The sequence below is a fragment of the Hemicordylus capensis genome, chromosome 5, assembly GCF_027244095.1.
Source record: "Hemicordylus capensis ecotype Gifberg chromosome 5, rHemCap1.1.pri, whole genome shotgun sequence".
NCBI classification, from domain to species: domain Eukaryota; kingdom Metazoa; phylum Chordata; class Lepidosauria; order Squamata; family Cordylidae; genus Hemicordylus; species Hemicordylus capensis.
The window spans coordinates 251,862,833-251,889,352 of record NC_069661.1 but is presented as its reverse complement, the minus strand read 5'-3'; the positions used below and the strand labels follow the sequence as shown (position 1 = coordinate 251,889,352).

General features: G+C 46.5%; 1 protein-coding gene and 1 long non-coding RNA gene across 6 annotated transcripts in view; one reads left to right on the top strand and one right to left on the bottom strand.

The window, feature by feature from the left end:
• The window catches only part of MKLN1 (muskelin 1), a 165,785-nt gene that overhangs the window by 127,064 nt on the left and 12,201 nt on the right, over nucleotides 1-26,520 (bottom strand). Inside the window, exon 1 of one of the 5 annotated variants that reach the window (XM_053254257.1) lies at nucleotides 1,274-1,710. The exons of 2 other annotated variants lie outside the window; for them this stretch is intronic. In XM_053254257.1, the coding sequence (XP_053110232.1) occupies nucleotides 1,274-1,509 (236 nt within the window). In that variant the 5' untranslated portion in view covers nucleotides 1,510-1,710. Of the gene's footprint in view, nucleotides 1-1,273; nucleotides 1,711-26,520 lie in introns of those variants that run through there. 2 more of the 5 variants (XM_053254256.1, XM_053254259.1) reach the window with 2 other exon arrangements.
• LOC128326765 (uncharacterized) lies at nucleotides 1,392-3,187 on the top strand. The gene is made up of 2 exons (XR_008308248.1): nucleotides 1,392-1,834; nucleotides 2,800-3,187. It is a non-coding gene; the product is annotated as an uncharacterized LOC128326765 (long non-coding RNA).

Sequence of the window (26,520 nt, the reverse complement as noted above, 5' to 3'; positions counted from 1 at the left end):
TGGTTGTCCTCTTACTAGGGTGGCCCACCCTGCAAGAGTCTCCAGGAATGGACATCCCTCTCCAGTTGACTCTTGAAAACAAGAGAGTTTTTCATGGCCTGACACCACGAGGAGTGCTGCAAATTTTATGCATGCACGCACACACACGTATGTGTGTGTGTAGATGTAGGGAAAGAAAGAAAGATAGAAAGATCTCAGCTTATCAGCCAGACAAAAATATTCTACTCATCAGATGGTCCTTCAAGCTATGTTGGTGCATTACTCATCAGGATACTTCTCACTCGTCAGAGACTAGCAGACTAGTGGATTTCCTGAGCCTATACACAGGTGTGTGTGTGTGTGTGTGTGTGTGTGTGTGTGTGTGTGTGTACATCCCTGTTCCTGGAGACTCTTGCAGGGTGGGCAACCACAAACCATGCGTGCCAGGGTCCAAAACACAATCCAATTAAGCACTACTAGTACAGACCCACCATCTGATAGAAATAATCTCATGAAGAGGGGGACAACATCATGCATCATTGTGCCCTTCCCTTTCATGAAATTACACACAGAGAGATCCGGGAGGATCTCTAGGGGCAGCTCCAGCGCGCCCACGGCTGATGGCAACCCGCTGCCAGCGATCCTGGAGGTCTTCCTTTTCAGCCTGCCTTGGCACTTCTTTTCTTCTTCGAGCCCACTCGTCCTCCTCCTCCTCCTCCCGCCAGAAGCAGCGGATGTGTCCGGAGGGCAGAGGAGCAGCCCCGCTGGGGGGTCAGGCCTGACCGGGGGTCGCTCCCGCTCCCGCCAGCCAACCTCCTGCTGCTGCTGCTGCTGCTTCCCCCCACTTCTTGATCTTGCGGGAAACACGGGCGGGTTGCGGGGTGGAGAGCAGAGGCTCCCTTCCTCCAGAGATCCCTCCAGCGCGGGGAACAGCCCAGCCTCTTCGGCCGGCCAGCCCACCCCGCCCCTGGCCAAGCCTACCCTGCTTCGGCGGCCACTCGTTCCAGGCTTGCTGGACAGACCCAGGACTCGCCCCCCTCCTGCCGCCCCCCAGCTCGCTGCGTGCGTGCGTCCAGCAGCCGCCCCCCCCCCCTTGGCAGGGGGCTTTCCTCAGCCTGCCCCCCACCCCGCTCCGCTGCCCAGGCTCCGTTCATGCCGCCGCCGCCCGGACCCCACACGGGGTCAGCCTCCGCCTCAGCCTCCTCCTCCCCCCGCCGCCTCTCTGCCTGCCCGCCCGCCTGCCCGGGGCGCTCCGTCCGCGGCCCTGGGGCGCCGCGCGAGGGGGGCGACTCACTCGGGCAGGTACGTGGAGGAGAAGCTGCTCCAGCGGTGCAGGGTGTAGGCCAAGGCGCGGCTCTCCAGCAGGCCCCCCGTTGCTGCCGCCGCCGCCGCCGGGCCTGAGCCGAAGCCTGGGCCCGCCGCCGCCATCTTGTCCACAGCAGCAGCAGAGGCCATAGGGGCAGAGCGGGAAGCGCAGCGCGCCGCCGGCAGGCGCCCGCACTTCCGGCCGCCGCTCGAACGCCTCCGCATGCGGGGCGGGCGCGCCTCAGGCAGAAAGCAAGACAAGGGCGCCCTAGCGCTTGGGATTCCGGCTGGGTTTTGTTTTGTTTTTCCCCCTTTACTCCTTTCTTTCTTTTTCTTATTTTACAGACAGGGGTTGTTTCCACGCTCTGGCCCCGCGCTGCCGGCGTGTGTATGTGTGTTCAACTGGGATCCGGAAGTGGTGGCTGAAGCTGGCGGCCCTGAAGTCTGCTCCCGTCCCTACGCTCTTGGGAGAGGGAGGAGGAGCGGCTCCGCTCTTAAAGGGGCCGACACGCGATTTTCACTCTCTCTCTGCCTGGCTATAGGCTTACAAGTATTTAATTCTGTACTTCGAGTTCGCGCTGATGCGGGCGGGGTTTAAGAGCTAAAAAGCCTCAAGTGCTGGGTCCTGGCGCTGTCTGCCTGACTTCCAGCTTGCTGTATGGCCCATTTCTCTAAATCAAGATGTTCCCTCTCTCCAGCCTGACGTTTTCCGCTTGCACAAAAGCCAGTTTAACACATACAGTGAACACTTCCTTACTTCCCTTGTGGTGTGTTCCTTGGCCCTCTCCTGTCCCTCCACCCTTTTGTAATTTTGATTGTAGGCTCTATGGGGCAGAGACTTTGCCTTTTTGCTTACTATAAAACACTGAGCACAGTGATGTCGTTTATAAATAATGAACAATTGTGTCTTTCATCCATCTTCTCCCACCTCCCCCAGAAGATATCCCCCATTTTGCATCCATCCCCCTTCCCAACACCCCCATTCCTACTCCTTCTGCCCACTTAGCCCACATCAGACCTCGTCTAGGTCTCTGAAAACCAAGGATTCCCCCTTTTAGTTTTTCTTGTTGCTTTAGTTTTTGCTATAGTCATAAAGAAAAGAAAAATGGTTTGAATGAAAAAGAAATAAAAATACAAGCTTGCTTTTTATAGTTGGGTTTTTCATTCCTATTTAATTCAGTAACTATTTGGGCTGACCCTTTGCTTCTAGCATAGAAGCCAAGAAAATGAAGAACTGCTCCATCATAAAATAGAGTTCATATTTAGAGTAACCCAACATTGTTAAAAGTTATGACTTGCCATTAAGATTTCATGGGGAGTTTAATTCCAAGTTTTCCCAAGAGCAGTTCACCTGGGAGTTTTTGCAATTGGTAAAGGTATTGGATTTGTGGAAGACTAAATTACCTCCTTATTAAAATGAAAATTATTATTATTGGCACTTATACAGCCCTTTCCAAGTGTTCACATCCTTCAGCTCAGTAATCTTTACAACAGCAATATTATGTTGTATTGCAGATGAGGTTGTGCTCACTCGAGGCACAAATGACCAGGCTCAAACTTCCCTACTTCAGACACATGATGCGAAGACCCAGCTCCCTTGAGAAGTCTATAATGCTGGGGAAAGTTGAAGGAAAGAGAAGAAGAGGGCGACCAGCAGCAAGGTGGACGGACTCGATTACGACAGCAATGAATGCACCTCTGCAAGACCTGAAAGGCCAAGTTAAAGTCAGATCTTCCTGGAGAGAATCTATCTGAGTGGTTGCTAAGAGGTGACACCAACTTGACGACACTTAATCAATTAATCAATCAGAAAAATGCAGATGAGGACAATGGGGCAGAAGAAGAGATCCAGACGTCAATTTTAATGTATTAATATTAGCCAGTGTTTGGCTGCTCAACTATACGCCCATATTTGCAGTCATTCCCACCACTGTTGCTGATCTACCATCTCTTCTATATTTAACGTATTTACCCAAATAAAAGACAATTGAATTTAAGACGACCCCCTTGAATAATAGAAGTTTAAAAGGTAATAAATAAATAAATAAATAAATAAATAGACCAAATGAAGAGGACTCCGAATTTGAGATGACCACCCCCCTTGAAAAGTAGAGATTAAGTATACTTAATAGAGGTTAATAGAGTACTTAAACCTCTATTTTTCAAAGGGGTCATCTTAGGTCATACCTGTATTGACGTAACAAAAACAGGACTCTGAATTTAAGATGACCCCCCCAAAAAAATTTCTGCTATCAAAGAAAAAAACCTAGTCTTGGATTCAGATCAATACAGTACATCTTCCAGCTTCCTCCAACCTCCATTTCTATCTTCCCAGCAAGGGTCTTCAGTCCTGGTCCCTGAAGAGAGACCCAGAGAGCCTCACTGCCTATCTACTGGCAGGGCAGCCATCTCTTGGGGGATGCAGCAGGGCCCAGGTGGCAGTGGCCAGGAGATGCGGGGCCCTGGCGCAGCAGTAGTGGGGAAATTCTTGCTTGGAGTCTCCCCACTGCCGTTGGCCCCCAGAGTGTGGCTCCTGCCACAGCTGCTGCAGCCAACCCAGCCAGGCCCCACAGCGCACAAGCGAGCAACGTGGGCTGCAGGGGCCCAGTTGGGTCAGGAGTGCATCTGCTCAGCAGCAGGAGCTGCACCTGACCTGGGGCTGGCGCCAGAACTTCCAGCTTAGAATCTCCCCGCCGCCAACTGGTGCAGGGCCAGAGGTGGCGGGTACAGAGCGATGCCCCATTTCGTCCCTCCTCCCTAGGATGGTGCTAGCCAGTCCAGGTAAAGAAATGACTCCTGGGAAACATACTCAAGATGAATTAAAGGGCCATCAGCTCCCCCATGATTGTGCCCACCTGTCGAGTTCTGCTGAGGATGCTCTGCTCTGCATTCCATCAGTGTCTGAACTTAGTGTGACTGGTGCTTATGTGGGGCAGGACCTTACTGGCCATGCTGCCCAAACTCCAAACTTACTGGTCATGGACCTTACTGGTCATGCTGCCCAGACTCCTCAGGAGCCACCTCCATCTTCCTTCCTCCCTTTTAGCCTTTTGGAAGTAAGGACTTTAGGAAGACTTTATTTAGATGGGCCTTTGTTTATTTTATTTTTATTCGGTTTATTTTTACATTTCTATCCCGCTCTTTCTCCAAGAAGCCCAGAATGCTATACAGGGTTGTGCTGATTCTCTCAACAACCCTGAGAGGTAGGCTAGGCTGAGAGAGATGTGACTGGTCCAGAGTCACCCAGAGAGTTTCATGCCTGAACGGGGATTGAACTCAGGTCTCCCTGGTCTTAGTCCAATACTCTAGCCACTATATCACACTGGCTTAAAGTAGATTAATGTCCCCCCACCGAAGCTGCTTGTATAGCTCTCCTGCTGACTGAACTTTTTAATGTTGTTATTGCTGTTACTTTCTAGCCAGCGTGGTGTAGTGGTTAGAGTGCTGGACTAGGACTGTGGAGACCCGAGTTCAAATCCCCATTCAGCCATGAGACTTGCTGGGTGACTCTGGGCCAGTCACTTCTCTCTCAGCCTAACCTACTTCACAGGGTTGATGTGAAAGAGAAACTCAAGTATGTAGTACACCGCTCTGGGCTCCTTGGAGGAAGAGTGGGATATAAATGTAAATAATAATAATAATAATATTCTTGTTTATTTAAAACATTTAAAAATATTATTTGTATGTTGCTTTTGGACTGAAAAGCAGCCTATATCATTTGAATACAGATCAATAAAGTGATGGTTAATAGTGCATTCCTAAGTATGTTTTCTCAGAAGAAAAAAACATTAAGCTCAATGAACCTTACTCCCTAGTGTATGTGGTTAGAACTATACTCCACATTAGCCATTAGCAAGTACTGTTTAATGGGCCTGTGCACCAGGAAAGATGTCGGATTCAACACGACATGGCCTGAATCATCTTTAAAATTGTCGGAATCTGAATCAGAAGCTTTTCACATTGTCATATAGTCAAGTCAGGTCAGATTTTCAGTCATAATTTCCAACAAGATGGGTATTTTTCTCCATAGTGATTCATGGAAACATTTGGAAACTAATAACTTCCGTATGGAATTAGTTTGAAAATTGACATGGTGGTAGTACATAATGATAGCAATAAGTGTATGATACCTAAAGGAGATTGGTCCACTCGTCGATTTTTAATGATTTTAAAAAAGTTTTTTAGACATCAAAAGTGCAATAACAACTTGCTCAATGGCAGAAAGTTACAAAATAAGTAGAAATCAAAGCCCCCACTCTGATCATTGAGCATGTCCCATTAGGAGAAAAGTGCTCCTTGCCTTCATATGAAAGGAGTGTACACACACACACACACACACACACACACACACACATATATTTGGCACCTCATGTTATATCTCCAGATGGCTAGCAAAAGGTTTTCAAATCTCCCATGTTGGTAGTACATGGCCATAGCACTCAGTGTGTGTAGTTTGAAGCATACTGCTAACCCCTGCTACCTTAACAAAGAGGCACCTTTTAACGTGGTGATTCTCTTTATTTAGCAGGGGGGGAGCAACTGGCCCTATCCATCCCCAGCACAGTACTTTCAGTGACTGTTGCTGGTTTCTATCTTATGTTTCTTTTTAGATTGTGAGCCCTTTGGGGACAGGGATCCATCTTATTTATTTATTATTTCTCTGTATAAACCGCCCTGAACCATTTTTGGAAGGGTGGTATAGAAATTGAATTTTATTATTATTATTATTAGTATTATTATTATTATTATTATTATTAATAACAACAACAACAACAATAATAATACTGGTCCACCCATTGATTTTAAATCGATCTTTTTAAGTGTGAGTCCATACAACTGGTAATCCAAGTGGTAAGGGAGAGAGATAATTTTTAAGGCTGCAAACAAAACTCCATACAAGTGTTTTCTGGATCTTAGACGGGAGCTTCAGACCATTTGACATAATGCATTGCAAATGGCCAGCTTGATCTGTCACTCCAAATTTCTTCCTCCCTCCCTCCCCTCAGCCTATTCCAAATAAGGCAGTTGCTAGGACAACATTGTTTCTTTGGCTTCTTAAAGCCTCTAAACAGCACTTTTTAATCCTGAAGTATCCAAAATTTCCAACAAAAGTTCAACACTAGAGAGATTCTATTCCAATAATTCCAAAGCCCTATAAAAACTGTGTCATTCTTAATCTGACATTTTCCGATATGGCCGATCTTGGATCCGACAGTACTGTTGTTCCAACATGACTGCATAGCCCTACCGTTTAACCACTAGCAGCAACATTAAATTTTGTACAGTGATGGCGGGCAGAGTAAAAGTGTCTTCCTCTGTTCTTAACATTAGCAGTCTTCAGTCTGCTCAGACTTGGGACCTACCTTTTACCCCAAAGTTTCAATGTGGAAGCCAATCTTAGTCTGACTGTAGATGTCTGTCTGTCTCCTCCCTGGGGCGGGGTGTCCAAGCTGAGGCCCTCCAGCTGTTGGACTACACATCCCATAATCCCCAGCCATTGACTGGGGATGATAGGACTCATAGTCCAATGACAGCTGGAGAGCCTCAGCAGCTTCAGGCTGACCAAATAAAAAGAAGAAATCTTGGCCACGGCCCTCTGTCGTGCAAGGGTGCCTCAGCCAAAACACCCTTTTCCATCTGGTGATTCAAAATGAAGGGAACTGTTTCCTCTCTGGCCAGCAGCCTGGCCTTGGTTGCTCCCACACTAGAGCCCCCTTAGTGATCCTGAGGCATGACTCTTCCACAATTAGCTGAAAGCAGCATTTAAAAAAGCCGCTCCATACAGCACTTTGATCGCACACCATCATTTCCAGAAATGGCCTTCCCTACGAGCAAGAGCTTTCTGTGATTACTCATAAGGAAGGCCTGTTCAGCAAAAGTTCTTTCCAAAATGAATTACTAGAGGCCTGGCTTCCAGGTCCTGCTCATCTTGTTACTTCTTGTTGCTCACCACTGGGGGGGCAGAAGGTGGGGGTCCATGATGACCACCCTCGTATTTGTGCCTCTCTTCATTGCCTCAATGCCTGTTTCTGTTCCCAGGGACAGAGGAGGCTTTTCTTACTGGTTTCCTTGCATAGTCTTATTTTACATCGTTTAATAATGAAGTCATGTAAAACATCAGTGAACCCAGGGGAGAGTGTGTGTGTGTGTTGTGGGGGCAGGGGCGGGGTATGTGTGTGTGTGGTATGTGGGTTTGTTTCACCTTTCCCTCATTTTTTTCTTGAAAGGAACATGAAATAAACTTGTGGTGACACAATACTTCAATTTCAGCAGAGTGAAACTAACTTAGTGGGTTCTGCGACCAGTTGAAGACCCATTCTTTAAATGGTGTTAAAGTTTTACATAGTGTTATGCCGATCAATAGCAGAGAGCCAGTGGGGCTGCCCCCTAAAAGACAAAGAGATATAGTCACATCCCTCCTCCAAGTTGCCTGTACAGCAGGGGTTCTGAACCTTGAGCTCCCAGATGTTGTTGGACTACAACTCCCATCATCCCAGCAGGAGAGCAACAGCAGGAGAGGAGACATGCCCTCACCTCTTGCCTGTGGGCTTCCCAGAGGCATCTGGTCTGGTGGGCCACTGTGGGAAACAGGATGCTAGACTAGATAGGCCTTGGGCCTGATCCAGCAGGGCTGTTCTTATGTTCTTCTTACCATCCACAATGGTCTCCAGGTGATAGGAGTTGGCCTTTGGATGATGGGATGATGAGAGTTGTAGTCCAACAACATCTGGGGGGACCCAAGGCTGAGAACCCCCACTGAACATGCTAAGGAACTGGGTCATGCTAAAGAACATGCAAGTCCTACCCAGACTTGCCAATTCTAAATGATTTCCCTACCCCCAATAATTTCCCCAGTATTTTTCAAAATATCTAGCCATGAAAATCTTCAAGGTTGCATTCAAGGTTACTTGGAGACTGATGTCGAATCCCAGAGTGATGTCGAATCAGGAAGGTCGCAGAGCAGTTTCTAAAATGATGCCTGGGGGCTTGCCGACAGGAACTGGGCGGTATCTGGTTTGGCCAACAAAATCCCCTAAAGCAAGGGGTTGAGCAGAAGGAAACACAGGACAGCTGGCCAAAAAGGTCAAAGGCTGGTAAGGGGGATAGCACACGCCAATACCAGGTGTGGGACTTGGCATATAGGTGTCTATTTACCAATGCCAGAAGCCTCCAAGTGAAGATGGGTGAGCTGGAGTGCTTGGTTACTGATTAAAACTTAGATATAGGGGGTGTAACAGAAACCTGGTGGAATGGTGAGAACCAGTGGGACACGATTATTCCTGGATATAAACTCTACAGAAGGGACAGGGAAGGGAGGACTGGGGGAGGAGTAGCACTGTATATCAAAGAAGCAATAGATTCCAACAAGCTAGAAAACCTAGGTGGACCGGAGTCCTCCACAGAATCATTATGGGTAACATTACGAAGACTGAAAGGAAATGTGTTACTAGGGATGTGCTATCGCCCTCCAGATCAAAATGCTGAGAGTGATCTGGAGTTGGAGAAGCAAATAAGAGAGACAGGGCAGTAATAATGGGGGACTTCAACTACCCACACGTGTACCGGGTAAATTCACATTCAGGTAATGAAAGAGAGGCCAAATTTCTAGATGTGCTAAATGACTGTGTTTTAGAACAGTTAGTTGCGGGAACCAGGCAGAGAGCTGGCGACCTTGGATTTAATCCTGAGTGGTGCCCAGGGCCTGTTGTGATATGTCAGAGTTGCGGAACCACTGGGTAGCAGTGACCATAATGCAATCTAATTCAGCATATATGCAAGTGGAGAATTGTCAAGGAAGTCCAATGCAGATAGATAGATAGATTCTTTATTTTGGTCAATGACCAGCATAAAAAGGGGGAAGGGGGTGGATTCACAGTAACACCCAATTAAACATCCAATTAAATGGTAACATCCAATTAAATGATAAATTCTTTATGAGTTTTACAGACAATATAACAAAACCTGGCCACACTGCAGGAAACTGTTTCTTTAAAATTGGACAGCAAATAATCTAAATAAAATTCGTCAGTGTGGCCAGGAAAATTCTTTAGCAAAGGGGAAATAAAATTTAAATGAATATCCTTGTAAAAAGCACCATAGAGAATCACGTGAGCAGTGGAATCTATGTCACCTGAGCCACATGGGCAAAGGCGAGCTGAGTAAGGTATCTTTTTGAACTTCCCCTCTAGAACTGCAGTGGGGAGTACATTAAGTCAGGCGAGAGTCATAGCTCTCCTGAATTTTGCTATTGGTAAGTTTAAATATTCAGCAGGCCTAGTATTTAAAGGCCGATTGCCTATATACAACCCTCTTGGTAACTTTGCTATTTCACCTTGCAATTCTGTATCTAAGACTCGCTGTTTGATGATCCGCGTGGCTTGGTCATACCCCAGCCTGATGAGCTCTTCCTGGGGGAGACCGTAAAGTTGGAGCTTGGATTTTAGCGGCACCTTCCATTTCGAGGTATAGCTATCTGCCAGTGTTAAAGGAGCCAAGCCCACCTGGGAAAAGTTCAGCTTCAGCCAGAATACAATAATGCGCAGCCAATGTCTCGTTTCTAACCTAGTGACTCCTGCTTCACATCTGAGGACAGTATTTGGAACGCTACAAGGGATCTGGAAGATTGCTCTCAGGAATTTTGTTTGTATTACTTCCAACAGGGTGAAGTTCTCAAAAGGGCCCAATTGGGCACCGTACAAAAGCTGTGGATAGACTTTTGCTGTAAAGGGTGGGATAAAGTGAGCACCCCTAGTAAAATGGAAGGACTTGATTGCATTGGCTGATTGTTGAGCATTTTGAGTTACAAAGTTGAGGTGAGCTTTTTGGCCTCCGGTAGAATGGAAAACAACACCAAGATATTTTAAAGTTCGAACTTGTTCAGTTTTATGGCCATTCATATGCCATAAGTGAGTCTTGGGTCATTTGGAGAAGACCATCACCTTCATTTTCGAATAGTTTACTTCTAAAGCCTCATCTGCACAATAAGCACTTAGGAGGGCAAGCGCCTGTTTCACCTCAATTGGGGTTTGTGACAGTAAGATCATATCATCAGCATCAAGTAAAATCAAAAGAGGTCTGTTCGCCAATTTAGGTGCAGGTAAATCAGGGTCATTTAGATGGAATACCAGGGAGTTAATATAGAAGTTGAACACAATCAGGGCCAAAATGCACCCTTGTCTGATGCCCCTTTGGGTTAATATTTCATCCAATAAAGGTCCTCTAGAACTGCAACATACCCTCAAGCGGGTATCTTCATGAAGTTTATAAACTAATAACAATAGATGCTTATCTATGGATGAATCCCTCAATTTTGACCAAAGTCTATCCCTTGGAATGAGGTCAAATGCTGCTTTAAGATCTATAAAAACAGAGGATGGATTTTCCTCCAGTACAGATGTATTGGACTTCAGAAGTGGAAACTTATCAAAAATGAGGGGACTGATAAAAAGGAAGTTGAAAGGGAAAGTTGGGAGGGTCAAATCACTCCAGAAAGCTTGGAATTTATTTAAAACCACAATATTTTGATCTCAGTTGGAATGTAGAACAAGAAAGAGGGAAAGTATCACCAAGTCCGGAAGGACGCCAGCATGGCTAACAAATAGAGTCAGGGAAGCCATAAAAGGGAAGAAGACTTCCTTCAGAAAACCAAAGTCTGGCCTAAATGAAGAGAACAGTTTTCACAATGGAGGGAAGTAGGAAGTGGGGTCCCCCAGGGATCGGTACTGGGACCACTGCTCTTTAACTTGTCCATAAATGATCTAGAAGTTGGGATAAGCAGCAAAATGGCCAAATTTGCAGATGACACTCAACTATTTAGGGTAATCAAATCCAGAACAGACTGTGAGGAGCTTCAAAAGGATCTCTCCAAACTGGCTGAGTGGGTGACAAAATGGCAAATGTGGTTCAATTTAAGCAAGTGTAAAATGATGCATATTGGGGCAAAAAAAACCCAACTTCACTTATACACTGATGAGTTCTGAGCTGTCAGTGACTGACCAGGAGAGGGATCTTGGGGTCGTGGTGGACAGTTCATTGAAAGTGTTATCTCAGTGCATGGCACGGCATCTATGAAAAGGCTAATTCCATGCTAGGAATAATTAGGAAGGGGATTGAAAATAAAAATGCTAATATTATAATGCCCTTATAGAAACCTATGGTGCAGCCACATCTGGAGTACTGCATACAGCTTTGGTCACCATGTATTAAGAAGGCTATTGTAGAACTGGAAAAGGTGCAGAAGAGGGCAACCAAAATGATCAGGGGCCTGGAACACCTTCCATATGAGGCTAGGCTACAGCGTCTGTGGCCCTTTACCTTGGAAAAGAGGCGACTAAGGGGAGACATGATTGAAATGTTTAAAATTATGCATGGAGTGGAGAGGGTGGGCAGAGAGAAATGTATCTCTCAAACACAAAACACTAGAACCAGGGGTCACCCCATGAAATTGAAGGTTGGGACATTTCGGGTCAACAAGAGGAAGTACTTTTTCACACAGTGCATAATTAATCTATGGAGTTCTTTGCTATGGGTTGTGGTGATGGCCACCAGCTTAGATGGCTTTAAACGAGGCGTAGACAGATTCACAGAGGACAGGTCTATCAACGGCTATTAATCTGAGGGCTATAGGCCACCTTCAGCCTCAGAGGCACGGTGCCTCTCAATCCCAGTTGCAGGGGAGCAACAGCAGGAGAGAGGGCACGCACATACCTCTTGCCTGTGGGCTCCTCGGGGGCATCTGGTGGGCCACTGTGGGAAACAGGATGCTAGACTAAATAGGCCTTGGGCCTGATCCAGCAGGGCTGCTGTTACATCTCCAGGCTAATCCAGGTATGACATCTCCATTCCTACCTTCCAGGGTTTCAGGCAGGAATCTTTCCCAGCCCTACCCAGAGATGCTGCCAGGGAGTGAACCCGGGACCTTCTGCCATACCACTGAGTGCCACCATCCCTTTGTTCGGACGCTTTGCAGAACAGTGCATCAAAGCGACAATGCAGGGAAGGGAAAAAGTTTCGGAGTCCCTGCTTCTCCCCCCCCCCTTTTCTCTGCAAGGAGTTGCTGCTGCAGCCGCAGCTACAACACGTCCTCAGCCATTGCCAAGGCCAGTCAAGAAAAGGAGGAGGGAAGCAGGGGCACAGCTATAACTGCGTGAAAGGGTTCAAAGAACACGGGCCCCCAGCTCCTGAGGGCCCTCCAGCTCCATCCCTCCCTATTTTCTTCATTGTCTCCCTCACTCTGGGGGGCCGCCAGAGAGAGGGATGAACACAGGCCCCCTCTCCCCTAGCTACACCCCTGGAGGGCAGGGCTTACAGGAAGGAGGTAGACTATTTTGAGCTCAGAAGCACTCTTGGGGGTTACATATCAAGCTGCCTTAAGTTATACCAAGTCAGGGCATTGGGCCACCTAGCTCAGTATTGTCTACCCTGATTGGCATCAGCTCCAAGGTTTCAAGCAGGGGTCTTTGCCAGCCGTACCTGGAGAGGCCAGGGATTGAACCTGCCATCTTCTGCACACAAAGCAAATGCTTTACTTCTGAGCTATGGGCCCCATCTGCAGCGACTTAGGCATAATCAGATTAAGAAATGCAAAGCCATTCAGATATGTCCAGGGCCTTGTAAGGGGCTATCTCAGCTACAGGTGCAACAAGGGAGGAGTTAAGGAAGAGCTCTGCAATCCAACTGCCAGCCCCACCCCACACCGGATCATGCCTGAGTTTGCTGTAAAACTGCTTCTCTTTGCTGATTGTTTCAGGAAGCATCTCCAGGAGGTGTTTCAAAGGGTGCTTTTAAAGTCCTTTAACTCGTGTCTCTGTTCACATATCGGCCAGATTTACCTCGAAGGCCCTGCGAGTTATCAGGGAGCAGTTCACACACAATTGGGGCTTTTCACTGCACATTAGAGTGCAGCCCAATTTATATCCAGGGTGAAAAAAAATCCACTATTTGCCTCATTTTTTTGGGACAACTTAGAGTTCCCAGTAAAGCCTCCCAGTAAACCCATGGTAAAGCCTGATGTGTATACAAGTCTCTGGTCTCCTGCCCCTGCCTTCCGCAAGAGACCTTATAAAGGTCCAGAAGCCACACCCCTTAGAGTTACGGAAGCTTGCCGAAGCTGGAGGCCATATTAATCCTTCTATGCATCTCAGCTTGAAACCATTTAACAGTCATAAAGTGGGGACAAAGTGATAGAATGAGATCAACCCAGTTCTCTTTTAACTTTCGCACAGTGACTAATAAGACACTAAACATACTGTCTTACAGATGTAGGGAAACCTAGGACAAGCTGATCATTAAGATGCAAAACGCTGCAGATCATCTAAGCAAAGAAACCAAAAATTAAATCCCAAGGCATGCCAATAAGAAATGAGTCGTGCAGCTCCCCCAGGGAATGCCCGGAGCTCTGAGGATAAAAATAACTTCCTGATGAACTAGAAAAGTCCTGAGGCAAGAAAAACAAGAAAGCAGTTATGGTTTAGCTTGGTGGAAAATACAGCAGAGGGGAAAGAGAGTTAAGGAGGAGATATGTATGGCTCATTGGGGTCAAGGTGGTAGAACTCAAGATGGCGGAACTATCCAATATAATGGGAAAGGGATAATCAAAACCGAGTGAGTTAAGACTATTGATTGTGTGACCAGGTTGGGCTTTGATGTGTGGAGGTACTATTAGTTAAGTTCTGGTTTTCAACAGAATTATAACCAAGAGGCTAGTTGGGGCCCTAATTAAAAAATCCCTAATTGGGTTAAGACCATAGCCCAATTCAGACATTATGCTGTACAAGTGTACAGCTGTCTGTACACTCGTACATGTGTTTGTGTGAATGGCTGTACCTGCGTTCATTTTATACGTGAACCTGGGTACAGGCCTTTCAGATGCATGCTACAGATAGGAACCTTACTTCTGTACCTGCATTCAGCATGTTTTATAGCTGCTTCCCTCATAACACACAAAGTAATCTTATGTAGATTTAACTAAGGGTTTATTTAGAAACAACTCCATTTTCTCCTTTCCCTCCCTTTTCCTTTCTGACTCTACCCCAGCCTCATACACACTCTCTGCAGCATCCCCACTGGGACAAGATTCAACAACAAAACATTATATTCTAACACATAACTTGTGAATAACTGTACCTGTGTACATGGTACACTCGTATAAATGTTGAACATAACATGTAAATGGGCCTTATAGTTTTCAAATATCCTACTCTCAAGAAGCTGTTTCCATATCAATTTGCCTGCTGAGGAATTCCAAAAGAATTCCAGATAGAATTCCAGAATGCATTCTAGTGCACATACTCAGTTTGTATTGGCTCCCCTTCAGGTAAGTTTGGAGCCTGGACCTAAAGGTCTTTTGCCCCCACCCGCCACCCCTGCCACCCCTGCCAGATAAGCTGAAATGCACTATTTTTTACACCAGAACATGCTCAGGGAAAGCTGGAAACTCTATTTTTTATTATTAGCAGTAGTATTTTTTAGAAGAGATCCTGTATAAAATACTTCCCACTGAATTGTGGATAGATGCCACATTTTGCATGGACAATCCTGCCACTTACATTATCTGACGGCACTACTTTTTACACCAGAATATGCTCAGGGAAAGGTGGGATTATTTTATTTATTTATTTATATTTAGAAGGAATTCTGAACAAGAAACTTCCCACTGACCTGCACTGTACATACCACATTCTTGCATGGGGGAGAAACACAGTAAAGAAACTCTTCAGAAGGGTGAGGACAGGGAGAAAATGTGCCAGAAGTGGGAACCAGCTTACCAGGCAGCAAATTCTTCTTCCAAATCTTCTGGCTGTATTGGGCAGGCCAGACAGCACTGCAACCAACCATCACTGCCTGCCCGGTTGTCGCTCATGCAAGTCGCACCAGCAGGCTCGGACACCCGGCATGGTACAGGTGGGCCACTCAGCATTTGAAGGCCCCCCAGGCCTGCAGGGGACTGGACCTCTACCCGGAAGTCCAATCCAAAGAGCACCACTGGCCCCCTTCCAAGCTTTTTGGGTCTGGCAGTTTCCCTACACGAACTGGGAGTGTCCCCAAGAATGCTGAGAAAGATCTGTCATGGTACAAGCTACCTAAGGAAATGCGTCCATCATAACCAATCTTCTTAGAAAAACCCCTAAAACGTTTCTGAGGAACTCCAGGATTTCTAAACACACGGAACTGGGATATACGTGCAGCAGAATGAAATCGGAAGTTCCTGGGTCTATAAAATGGGTTGTACTACACCAGACTGTAGGCTGGAATCACATCTTTGGAGTCTCCCTGGGGGCGGGGAACTGCCAGCAAGTGGAAAGTATCACAGCAGGCTGAATTAGAACTTCACCCTTGGGGTTTTTTAAAAAATTACTTTCATGGAAGTTTTTGTAATTGGGGAAGCATTAGAAAATGTGAGACACCCCTGCCTTTGTTAAATGAAGTTGTACACTGCATCCTGCATCCTCAGGATTTCACCATTTCATTTCTGTTGCACAAGGGCTCTAAAATTTGGGTCCCCAGATGTTGTTGAACTACAACTCCCATGATCCCCAGCCACAATGGCCAAAGCCTGTTGTGGCTGGGGAGATGGGAGCTGTAGTCCAACAGCATCTGGGGACCCACATTTGAGAATCCTTGGATCCCTGCACTCTGCAGGGCATTGGACTAGAAGACTGCAGGACCTCCCAGCTCTAATATTCGATGTTACTGCAGCAAGCCTAGAGCAGGCCACAATTGTGCGTCTTTCCTTGTGTCGCATTGGAAACTTTAAGGGGTACTGAAAATACCCAGACTTTTCACACATTTCCACATGCCTTCATTTTAAAAGTCTCTATGGGGCCGGGGCCCTTAAAAAATGCAGAATACAGACTGCATTACTTGCAATACACACTTAAAGTTATGCAGCACATCAGCAGCTTGCAGCCTTCTTAGTGAAGCCTGATAAGCCATGAGCTGAAATGTTTATTTATTATGGGGGTTCCCAACCTGTGTGGTACTCCAGATGTTGCTGAGCAGCAACCCCCATCATTTCCAGCCTGTAGTTTATTGTGGCTGAGGATGATGGGAGTTGTAGTTCAGCAACATCTAGAGTACTACAGGTTGGGAACCTCTGATCGATTGTATTGATTTCACAGATTCCAGAGCTTGTTTTTTTTTTAAAGTTATGTAATTTTTTATTTCCTATGCTTTAGGAAAGGATTCAGAGCAGTGCCCAATAGTTGAAAATGTCACATAGAAAATACATCATAAACAATGTAACCATCGTAATAAAGAGTCCAGCACCACAGAAACAAATCATCCAGGATAACCCTTCTGGGAGGAGAGCTGGTCCTGAGGTAGCAAGCATGACTTGTCCCCTTTGCTAAGCAGGGTCTGCCCTGGTTTGCATTTGAATGGGAGGCTACATGTGAACACTGTAAGAGATTCCCCTTAGGGGATGGAGCTGCTCTGGGAAGAGCATCTGAGGTTCCAAGTTCCCTCCCTGGCAGCATCTCCAAGATAGGACTGAGAGAGATCCCTGCCTGCAACCTTGGAGAAATAGGGTGAAAAAACACTGTGCAAAGAAAAATGTACAGGGACCAGAAAAATGACTATTGGTAGCAGAACCTCTACTAATACTGGAAAAATAATCAGGAATACACATGGAGGGGGAAAAGGCAATTATATCTGTGAAACAAATTAAAGATGCTATATTAGCATGTTAAAATATAGCATCAAAAGAAGACAGAAGCTTCTTGCCAAATTGAAGGAGATCCTGTGAGAGAGTCCTGTGAAAATCCTTGAGAAAGTCCTTGTAAAAATCCTTATGGGTTAACCCGGGATTCTTAAACCCATTTCAGGTGGTCCTTCATCAGAGAATATATAAATTCAACTTTTCACTTGTTGAGACTTACAATCTTTGTAGAGGCAACCTTTCCTTTTACATCTTGCTAAGAAGAAAAACGTTTTTCTTTTGATGCTATATTTTTATACATGCATGCTCAGGCATCATTTATTATATCAACACCTCACTTTGTTTGGAATTGCCATCTACGTTGGAGCAATTACTTCACATATGGACTTATATACATTTATTTATAGTTTGTTCATGTGTTTGTTCATGTGTATATTCACCTTGCTACAATTGTTTATTTACTACTAGAGTTCAAATATTTGGGTATGTGAATGCGTTGAATTGTTGTTAGACCATTGGTACTTGTTCCAGTTTACTGGATTATTGATTGATATGGTTTCATTCTAATATAGCATCTTTAATTTGTTTCACAGATATAATTGCCTTTTTTTTCCTCCATATGTATTCCTGGTTATTTTTCCAGTATTAGTAGAGGTTCTGCTACCAATAGTCATTTTTATGGTCCCTGTACATTTTTCTTTGCACGGTGTTTTTTCACCCTATTTCCCCTATTTGCCATGCATCCTGCTTTTTTGCAACCTTGGAGAAGCTGCTGCCAGTCTGTGTAGATAACACTGAGCTAGATGGACTAATGGTCTGACTCAGTTGAAGGTAGCTTCCTGTGTTCCTATGTTTATTATTATTATTATTATTATTATTATTATTATTATTTTACATTTATATCCCGTTCTTCCTCCAAAGAGCCCAGAGCGATGTACTACATACTTAAGTTTCTCTTTCACAACAACCCTGTGAAGTAGGTTAGGCTGAGAGAGAAGTGATTGGCCCAGAGTCACCCAGCTAGTTTCATGGCTGAATGGGGATTTGAACTCGGGTCTCCCTGGTCCTAGTCCAGCACTCTAACCACTACACCACACACCAAAGACGTGATGAAACAAGTAAGGTTTGGATGCCACATCATGGGCTTGTTCACACTACTATGAACTGGGTAGGACAAGCATCCTACCTACATAGGAACAACACAGGAAGCTGCCATATACTGAATCAGACCACTGGTCTATCTAGCTCAGTATTGTCTACACAGACTGGCAGCGTCTCCTTCAAGGTTGCAGGCAGGAGTCTCTCTCAGCCCAATCTTGGAGATGCTGCCAGGGAGGGAACTTGAAACCTCAGATGCAAACCAGGGTGGCCCCTGCTTAGCTAAGGGGATTCCTGAGGGTCCCCTAGCTCCACCCCTCCCTATTTCCTCCATTATCTCCCTCACTCTGAGGGGGCCCCCAGAGAAAGGGGCGAACCCTCTCCCCTAGCTACGCCCCTGGTGGGAGCCGCTTTCTGCTCCCCACATGCATCGGGCCATTTCCTCGGCATTGCTGCAGGCAGCCCCAAAGGAGGGCTGTGGCAGCACGGAGAAGAGGCCCTGCTCTGCGTGGTGCTGAGCTGGCAGTCCAACCTGGCCAGAGGCACAAGCTGTTCCTCCGAGGAACTCTGCAGATTACGGTGCATTTCCCTGAGCTGACGGCTCAGCCTGTATTGTTCAGCAGCCGGGATGAACAGTGACGGCTCTGTTCGCCCTTGGTTCAGGAGTGTCAGTGCCTGGGAACAACACTGTCCCCCCATCGCCAGGGCACCGGATTCCGGAGGAGGAGCTGTTCCTTTATGCCTCTTAGTGGCAGTCTGGGCTCATGTAGTCGCTCTTGATGCCTTGGAAGGAATGTGGGATTCGGGAGGAGGGAGGAGAGCCGGTCTTGTAGCAAGCATCACTTGTCCCCTTTGCTAAGCAGGGTCTGCCCAGCTTTGCATTTGAATGGGAGACTAGATCTGTGAGCACTGTAAGATATCCCCCTGAGGGGGTGGGGCTGTTAGAGGTTGTGGATTTTTACCCACAATTGGTAAAACAGCAGGAATGAGCACACACTCCAGTTACAGAGTAGGCAGCAGAGGATGGTTTGGATATTGCAGCTCTTTAGAGAAAAGACATGGAGATCCTTGTATGACTAAACACTAAATATTGATTGGTTAAATACACTTAGATAGGAAAGACCTATCTCTAATCTAAAGGACTACATAATGGATAGGTAAGGAGAGAGAGAGAGAGAGATGTGTTTAAATTCCATCTGCTCTCTAGGAAGAAAGGAAGGATTGTGACTCAGCACAGGAAGTGCTGCAGAGTCAGTTCAGGGGTCATGGAGTAGGGACAGGTAGGGAGACCCTGACTCACTGTCTCTACTCCCAATGGCCCTAGTGGTCATTAGGACAGTTGGTGCAAAAGGTCGATGCACTGGAAGTTCATCTCCAACAGGGGCCATTCTGGGAAGAGCATCTGCATGCGGAAGGTTCCAAGTTCCCTCCCTGGCATCTCCAAGATTCCTGCCTACAACCTTGGAAAAGCCACTGCCAGTGTGTGCAGACAATACTGAGCTAGATGAACCAATGGTCTGACTCAGTATAGGGCAGCTTCCTCCTGTGTTCTTCCTATGGCATAGCAGGCTAAGTAATCTTCACAGAGGGAAGCTCCCATTTAGAAAAAAGCAAAGTTGTTTGTGGCAAAAAATGGGCATCCAGCTATTGCAGATAAACTGATTTGTCTCCCCTCCCCCCTTTTGGACCCTGCCATCCCTCCAAAGAGTTCAGGTAACATGTGAACACAGGAAGCACCATTATGCTGGGTCAGATCATGCTTGCATGCAGAAGATCCCAAGTTCTGTCTCTGGCATCTCCAAGGAGGGGTGGGAAAGACTCCTGCCTGAAATCTTGGAGAGCTGCTGCCAGTTTGGGTAGACAATACTGAGCTAGGAACATCGGAAGCTGCCATATACTGAGTCAGACCATTGGTCTATCTAGCTCAGTATTGTCTTCACAGACTGGCAGCAGCTTTTCCAAGGTTTCAGGCAGGAATCTCTCTCAGCCCTATCTTGGAGATGCTGCCAGGGAGGGACCAATGGTCTGACTCTGTATAAGGCAGTTTCCAGTGTTCCCATGCACTGAATACAAACATATCTCCCAAAACTCAGCAGAGGCTTTCCTGCTTGGAGATGCCACAGATTGAACTTGGGGCCTTCTGCAATGAAAACCATGGGCTCTACCACTGAGCTATAGCTGCTCCCCAACTGAATGTGTGCAATTTCCCCATTACTGTGCTAATAGACAGTGATCTGTTGAAGGCCACTCAGGGAGTGCCATGAAATCCACTCTGTTCTCTGCATCAGGGTGGGGACCTGGGAGACATAAGAAAAGACATTCCGGCTGAATGAGGCCGAAAGATGCATCCAGTCCAGCCTCCTGCTTCCCACAGCGGCCAATCAGATGCCTCTAGGAAGCCAACAAGGAGGGCCCAAAGTCAACAGTCCACTCCAATTTATTCATGTTTATTTTTTGTTGTTGTTGTTGTTTACACGGTCAGACAGGTCTTATTGACTGGGTGGTGTGAACAGCCCCGCTGTCCCTCAGCATCTGCCTTAAAGCTGGATGGGTTCCCAACCCTGGGTTCCCAGATGTTAGACTACAACTCCCAACATCCCCAGGCACAATGGAATACAATAAAATACAATACCATTAATATTTATATATCACTTTTCAACTAAAGTTTCCAAAGCAGTTTATATAGATATGAATGAATGAATGAATGAATGAATGAATAAGATGGTCCCCCGTTCCCAAAGGGATCACAATCTAAAAAAGAAACATCAGACAGACCCCAGCAACAGCCACTGGAGGGATGCTGTGCTGGGGATGGAGAGGGCCAGTTGCTCTCCCCCTGCTCAAATTAACCATTTTAAAAGATCCCTCTTTGCTCAGTTAGCAGGGGATGTTGCAACTGGAGATGTTGCAACTGGGGATGCTGTAGTCCAACTATATCTGGGGACCCAAGGGTTGGGAACCGCTGCCCCCCACCCCACAACCCTAGAGATCCACATGGAAACAAGAGATGCCCAACTGCTGAGATCCTAGAGATCCACATGGAAACAAGAGATGCCCAACTGCTGATTAATTTTGTTATGAATTTTGGCTGCCTTGATTACTGTAAATAGACCTATCACCTGGCAACAGATGGGTGATCAGGGGCTTAACAAAAGGGCTTAATGTTCCTTAATGGCTGGAAATCTCTCTCTCGACTTTTGGAATGACTCAGCCTTTGGCTAGTGGGAGCCCAGAATTGCATTCTGAGTATAGAACCAGAAAGAAAAAAGGAATTGAAAAGGGCTTGGAAGCGCCCTCATCATTATATTCAGCAAAGAGAAAGTCCACAAATAGGTTTGCATGACAAAAGGAATGAGAAAAGGGCTCCCAGTCCCCAAAGGGATCACAACCTAAAAAGAAACACAGCCCAGCAAGGGGGGAGAGAGAGAGAGACAATGCTCCTGGCATTGCAAGTGGCTTCTGGTGGCCACAGGCTGGTGAGGTGGGGCCAGAGTGGGAGGGTGTCCAAGCACTCTGCAGGGCTTCTCTGAGCATGGGGCCTGAGGCCATGATGACCCCAGTTTGCAGCACCCTTGGAAGGGTCCTACTTTCAGGCATGGTTCCCCAAATCTGAGCAGATCTGCCAGCCAGGGGGCTTGCTTCCTTCTGTTCCGTTCCTGCTACCACTTGCTTCAGGCCCACACATTCTGGCCAGCAGTATCATTTCAGGGAACAAATGCTCGTAGTGATTTGGGGCAACGTCTACCCTCCTAGAGATGGAAACAAGGGGATAGCATTGTTGCACTTACAACTTCCTCTATATCATCACTCCTCCTTCCTCCTTACCCCCAAATGCTTATGGTAAAACTGCAGTTATTTTTGCATAGAGCAAAGGCTTAGGGTAGCGTATGGGTAACAATGAACAAATGGCTGTCTTCTCTTCATAGAGTAATCTCTGGAGAACGTTCCAGCCAATCTTTCCTCCCATCCCTCCAACCAACATTGATAAAATTTTATAATAGTTTTTTAAAAACTTCTTAAATCTTTTAAAACACCATTGCCCATTTGACCACTGCAGGCCTGATGATCAGGACAATAAAAGCATGAGAACACACTGAAATCTGAAAATCTTGCCATGCTGGCACCTCTTTTCCTTCTCTAGGGACGTAAAGTAAGGTAAAGTGTGCCATCCAGTTGGTATCAACTCCTAGCACCCACAGAGCCCTGTAGAATACAGGAGGGGTTTACTATTGCCTTTGATGCCTTTCAGCATCTTCCTATATCGCTGCTGCCCGATAAAGGTGTTTCCCATAGTCTGGGAAGCATACCAGGGGGGATTCAAACCAGCAGCCAGCCTCTGGCTTGCTAATCAAGTCATTTCTCTGCTGCGCCATTAGGTGGCATAGAGTTTGTCAAAAATCATAATGAGCATCCGCTCCCCAGATGACACCACTGACTGCCCCAGTTGGGTCATGCACTACTTTGGAATTTGACCTACAGGCTATCTTGGGCTATACTATCCCCGCTTTGGCCACCGTGGCTGCCGTTTCTTAAATCTGGCCAATTGCAGACCTGACCTTGTGGGAGCTCGACACCCTTTTGCCAACATCCCTTCTGTATCTCTTGCAGCACAAATACCAGAATCGGGCATCTTTGCAGAGTCCCTGGCCATTACAAAAGCTTTAACACCCAGCTCTGCATCTGCAAGGACATTGGGAAGCATTCAGGGCCTGCCCAGAATCTTTGCATCGCGGTTTAATTAGACTCATCTTTTTTGCTTGCGGAGTGTTTCTTCTGCCAGCATGAACTAAAGTGAGGCCTTCCAGGAAGTTTAAAGGTCAGCACTCTTGCCGATCATCTCCAGAAACTATAAAAGGGGAGAGGCAGCAAATTTCGCTTCTCTGGTGGGTGCACATGGGGGGGAGATTTGACACTTCTTATGGTTTAAAAGAGCTGCTGGTTGAATTGTCAGGTGCAAAGTTGCAAAGTGGTAAAGGGCTGCAGTTTGCTTTCTGATGAGGCCAGGTGCAGAGCAGAGGGTTGCCGTTCGAGCTGTTCAAAGGGTTGGTGTGACCATCTACCCCAGCCGCCTTGGGATTTTCTTAATGACAGGCGGGGTATAAATTTAACAAATAAAATAAATACATGTATCACCTCCATATCTTGGCAGCATCCCTGTATGGACAGCCTGTCCTGTTCCCTTCTCTCTGGGCAGTGAGTCCTGCTTTGCCTGCCCTCCTTTTCAGGTTCCTTCCCAACCGGTCGTACTCCAGATGTTGCTGAACTCCAACTCCCATCATCTCCAGCCACAATCAGTTGTAGTTGGGTATGATGGGAGTTGTAGTTCAGCAACATCTGGAGTACCACCAGTTGGGAACCCCTGTCCTGGAAAAGCGGGCTGGGGAGAGCCTTCGATGCAGCTATCGCATCCGGGCATGTGTCAGTATTCTTATTCAAAGGGAGCAGCTCCTGACTTGTGAAAGATCGAGTATTTGTGCTGAAATCTGAAATTTCAGTTTTTTTCATGCTTTTTAGACCGCCTTACAGGCGAAACTTGAAGAGAGGGTGCAAAGCTAGAGATCTGATGACTGAGATGTTTTTGTGTGCACACTTTAGACTGCTGATTAGCATTGGTCAGAGTATATCCTTCTTCTTCTCCCCACTTTCTCCCAAATGTGTCTCTTAAGGAGCCAGCACTCCATTGATTTATTTGTACATTTGTATTCCACCATGTGCTGGCAAGCCCCAAGGTGGCTAGCAGCATGGATAAAAACGAAAAACAAAAACAAAACTGTTTTAAATACTGGCAATGGCTCTCCAAGGCTCCAAGCAGAAGTCTCTCCCAGCACTACCTGGAGATCTAGGGAGTGAACCAGAGGCCCCTGAGCTATGACTCCATCCCCGAAGTGGAATATCTTACAGTGCTCATATGTAGTCTCCCACCCAAATGTAAACCAGGGTGGATCTTGCTTAGCAAAGGGGGACCATTCATGCTTGCTTCCACATGACCAGCCCTCCTCCCCACATTCACGGCATTGTGGTTGGGGATGATGAGAGTTGTAGTCCAACAACATCTGGGGACCGAAAGTTGGGAACTTCGGAGTTAAAGGAGCAGAGTTGCCGGTTCGAATCCCCGCTGGTACACTTATATCAGGACAGCAGCAATATAGGAAGGCATCATCTCATACTGCACAGAAGGAGGCAATGGTAACCCCTCCTGTATTCTACCAAAGAAATCCACAAGGCTCTGCGTGGTCGCCAGGAATCGGCACCGACTTGACGGCACACTTCACTTCAGTTAAGTGTTGAGAAAGAGCCCCTGCGGGAGATTCCAGAGAGCTGTTGCCGCTGCCAATCAGAGCGGACAATACTGAACTAGATGGACCAATGGCCTGACTCAGACTAAGGCAGTTTTTTTATGTTGAACAAATCATCGTCAGTGTCCTTTAAGAGAGTCGGAGAGTTTGGGATGGCTGAAGGTGCTTGACATGGAGAATCCAAGATTATGGCCAGGCAAGGACAGAATGGAAAGAAGGGCAGGAAGAAATGGTTAGGGTAGCACTAACCCCAAAGAGCTCACCCTGGTTTTCAGGCCTATCGTGGAACATTTGTGGTCCAAGACCTGAAACGTGTGAGCCTTTATACAAATCAAGTGCAGACTCGGCTGCAAGCTGCCCTGGTTATTAGCTAGTTTGGGGCAATATAAAAAACATCCGAATCATTCTAGAGCTGCCGTGCAGCTTTTCTAACAGACAGGGAGCCGAATTCTTGTCTGTGTTTCAGCATCGTTGTAAAATTGAAGCAAACCTCAAATCAAGCCAGATCCAATATCATATTTAACAGCTGGCCTTGCTGCAACCAGAGGTCTCCTGTGGATTGAAAACCGGGCCGTCTCTTTTCAAATTCTATTTAGCGGCCCTTGGAGTGAGAGGCACTGATGAGTCTAAAATGACGCAGCTTTTTTGCATTGCAATCCAGAGCAAAGAGGAAACAGTGGGAGGTGGGGGAATCAGCGAGAGAGAATGGCACAGCCAGGGAGATTACCAGAAACTCGGCTGAAAGAGATCCAGCAGGCAAAGATAGGCTAATGAGCAGGACAGAGGATCATTGGCTCATTGGGAGCAGAAGGTGTTGGGAAGAGCAGCTAGGTTGGTTTGAAATATATAAAATGAATCAATGCAGTGATGATCAGAAGAGTGTTGCTAATAAAAATAGCAGAAGGAAACAAGACATGGACACACTTAAACTAGGGAGGCCCGAGTTCAAATTCCCATTCAACCACAAAACTCACTGGGTGACTCTCTCTCTCTCTCTCTCTCTCTCTCAACCTAACTTACCTCACAGGGTTGTTGTGAGGATATAGATAACCATGTACACCACTCTGGTGTCCTTGGAGAAAGAGCAAGATAAAAATGTTAAATAAAAAATTTTAAAAAAATAAATGAAATGAAATGAAATGTACAGCAGTGCACCTGTTTTGTGTTCCAGGTAATGGACACTAAACCCATTTCTGCGGGGACCACTTTTGAAAGCCTTGGGGATGGATGCAAGGGGGAACCCTCCCCTTCCACAGACAATTCTGGAATTCTGACCACCTGGGAAAAAAGGCAGATATCTGTCTGGTAGAGCAGGCCAAGATTATCTAGCACAAAATTAAGCAAGCATGTGTAACTTCAGACCAGATCCAGATAGCGGACGTAACCCTAGGGGGTCGGTGGAATAAGGTTGGGAGGCCAGTGTTTTTCAAAAGATGAGCTAGCTAAGGGGCTGGCATCCTGACCAGTGCTCCCTCTACGGCATATGCGTGTGCGTGCGTTCACACATTTTTTGATGTCCACTCAGTTAATTTTAGGTTGAATCAGGAAGGTCCCACTCTGAATGCACAAGAATGCACATGCCTTGATACCACCACCCAGAACAAAACTCATTCACAGATGAAAAAAAATAGAGAGAACACTGATCCTGGTTAAATTATTCCCGAGTAGTACTACTGAAATTAGGTGGTCCTGTAAAGTAACTCCTGAGTAGTACTATTGAGTAACGTGGTCTGGATGCCAGCTTCTTAAAAGAGAAGAACCCAGTAATCAGGCACTGACTGTGCAAATTGGTCTGAGCTGAAGGCTGTTCAGTGTGATGGAGAGTGAGGTGTGGCCAGAGTTAAGCCACTTACAAGGAAAGTGAAAGATAAGTTAGAGACTGGGAGGAGAAATAGATGTATACCCCTGTTCTGCTGAGAGTGACAGCACAGCCTCAGAAAGGGAGCATTGGCTCTCAGGCAGTCTGGAGATCATGCAAGGCAGTTCTGGAGGGACTGCTTGAGCACAGATCACGCATGTGCATTTAGAGTAGAACTGGTCGCATGTGGACTGGCTCCCATCTTTACAAAAAATGAAAATGCAGCTGTGGGCAGCTCTGAATTTGATCAAGCATCATCATGAGGGAATAGGTGCTTAACGCTACCCCTTTATATTGTTTGTCATCTCAAAATAGCTCCTCTTCCA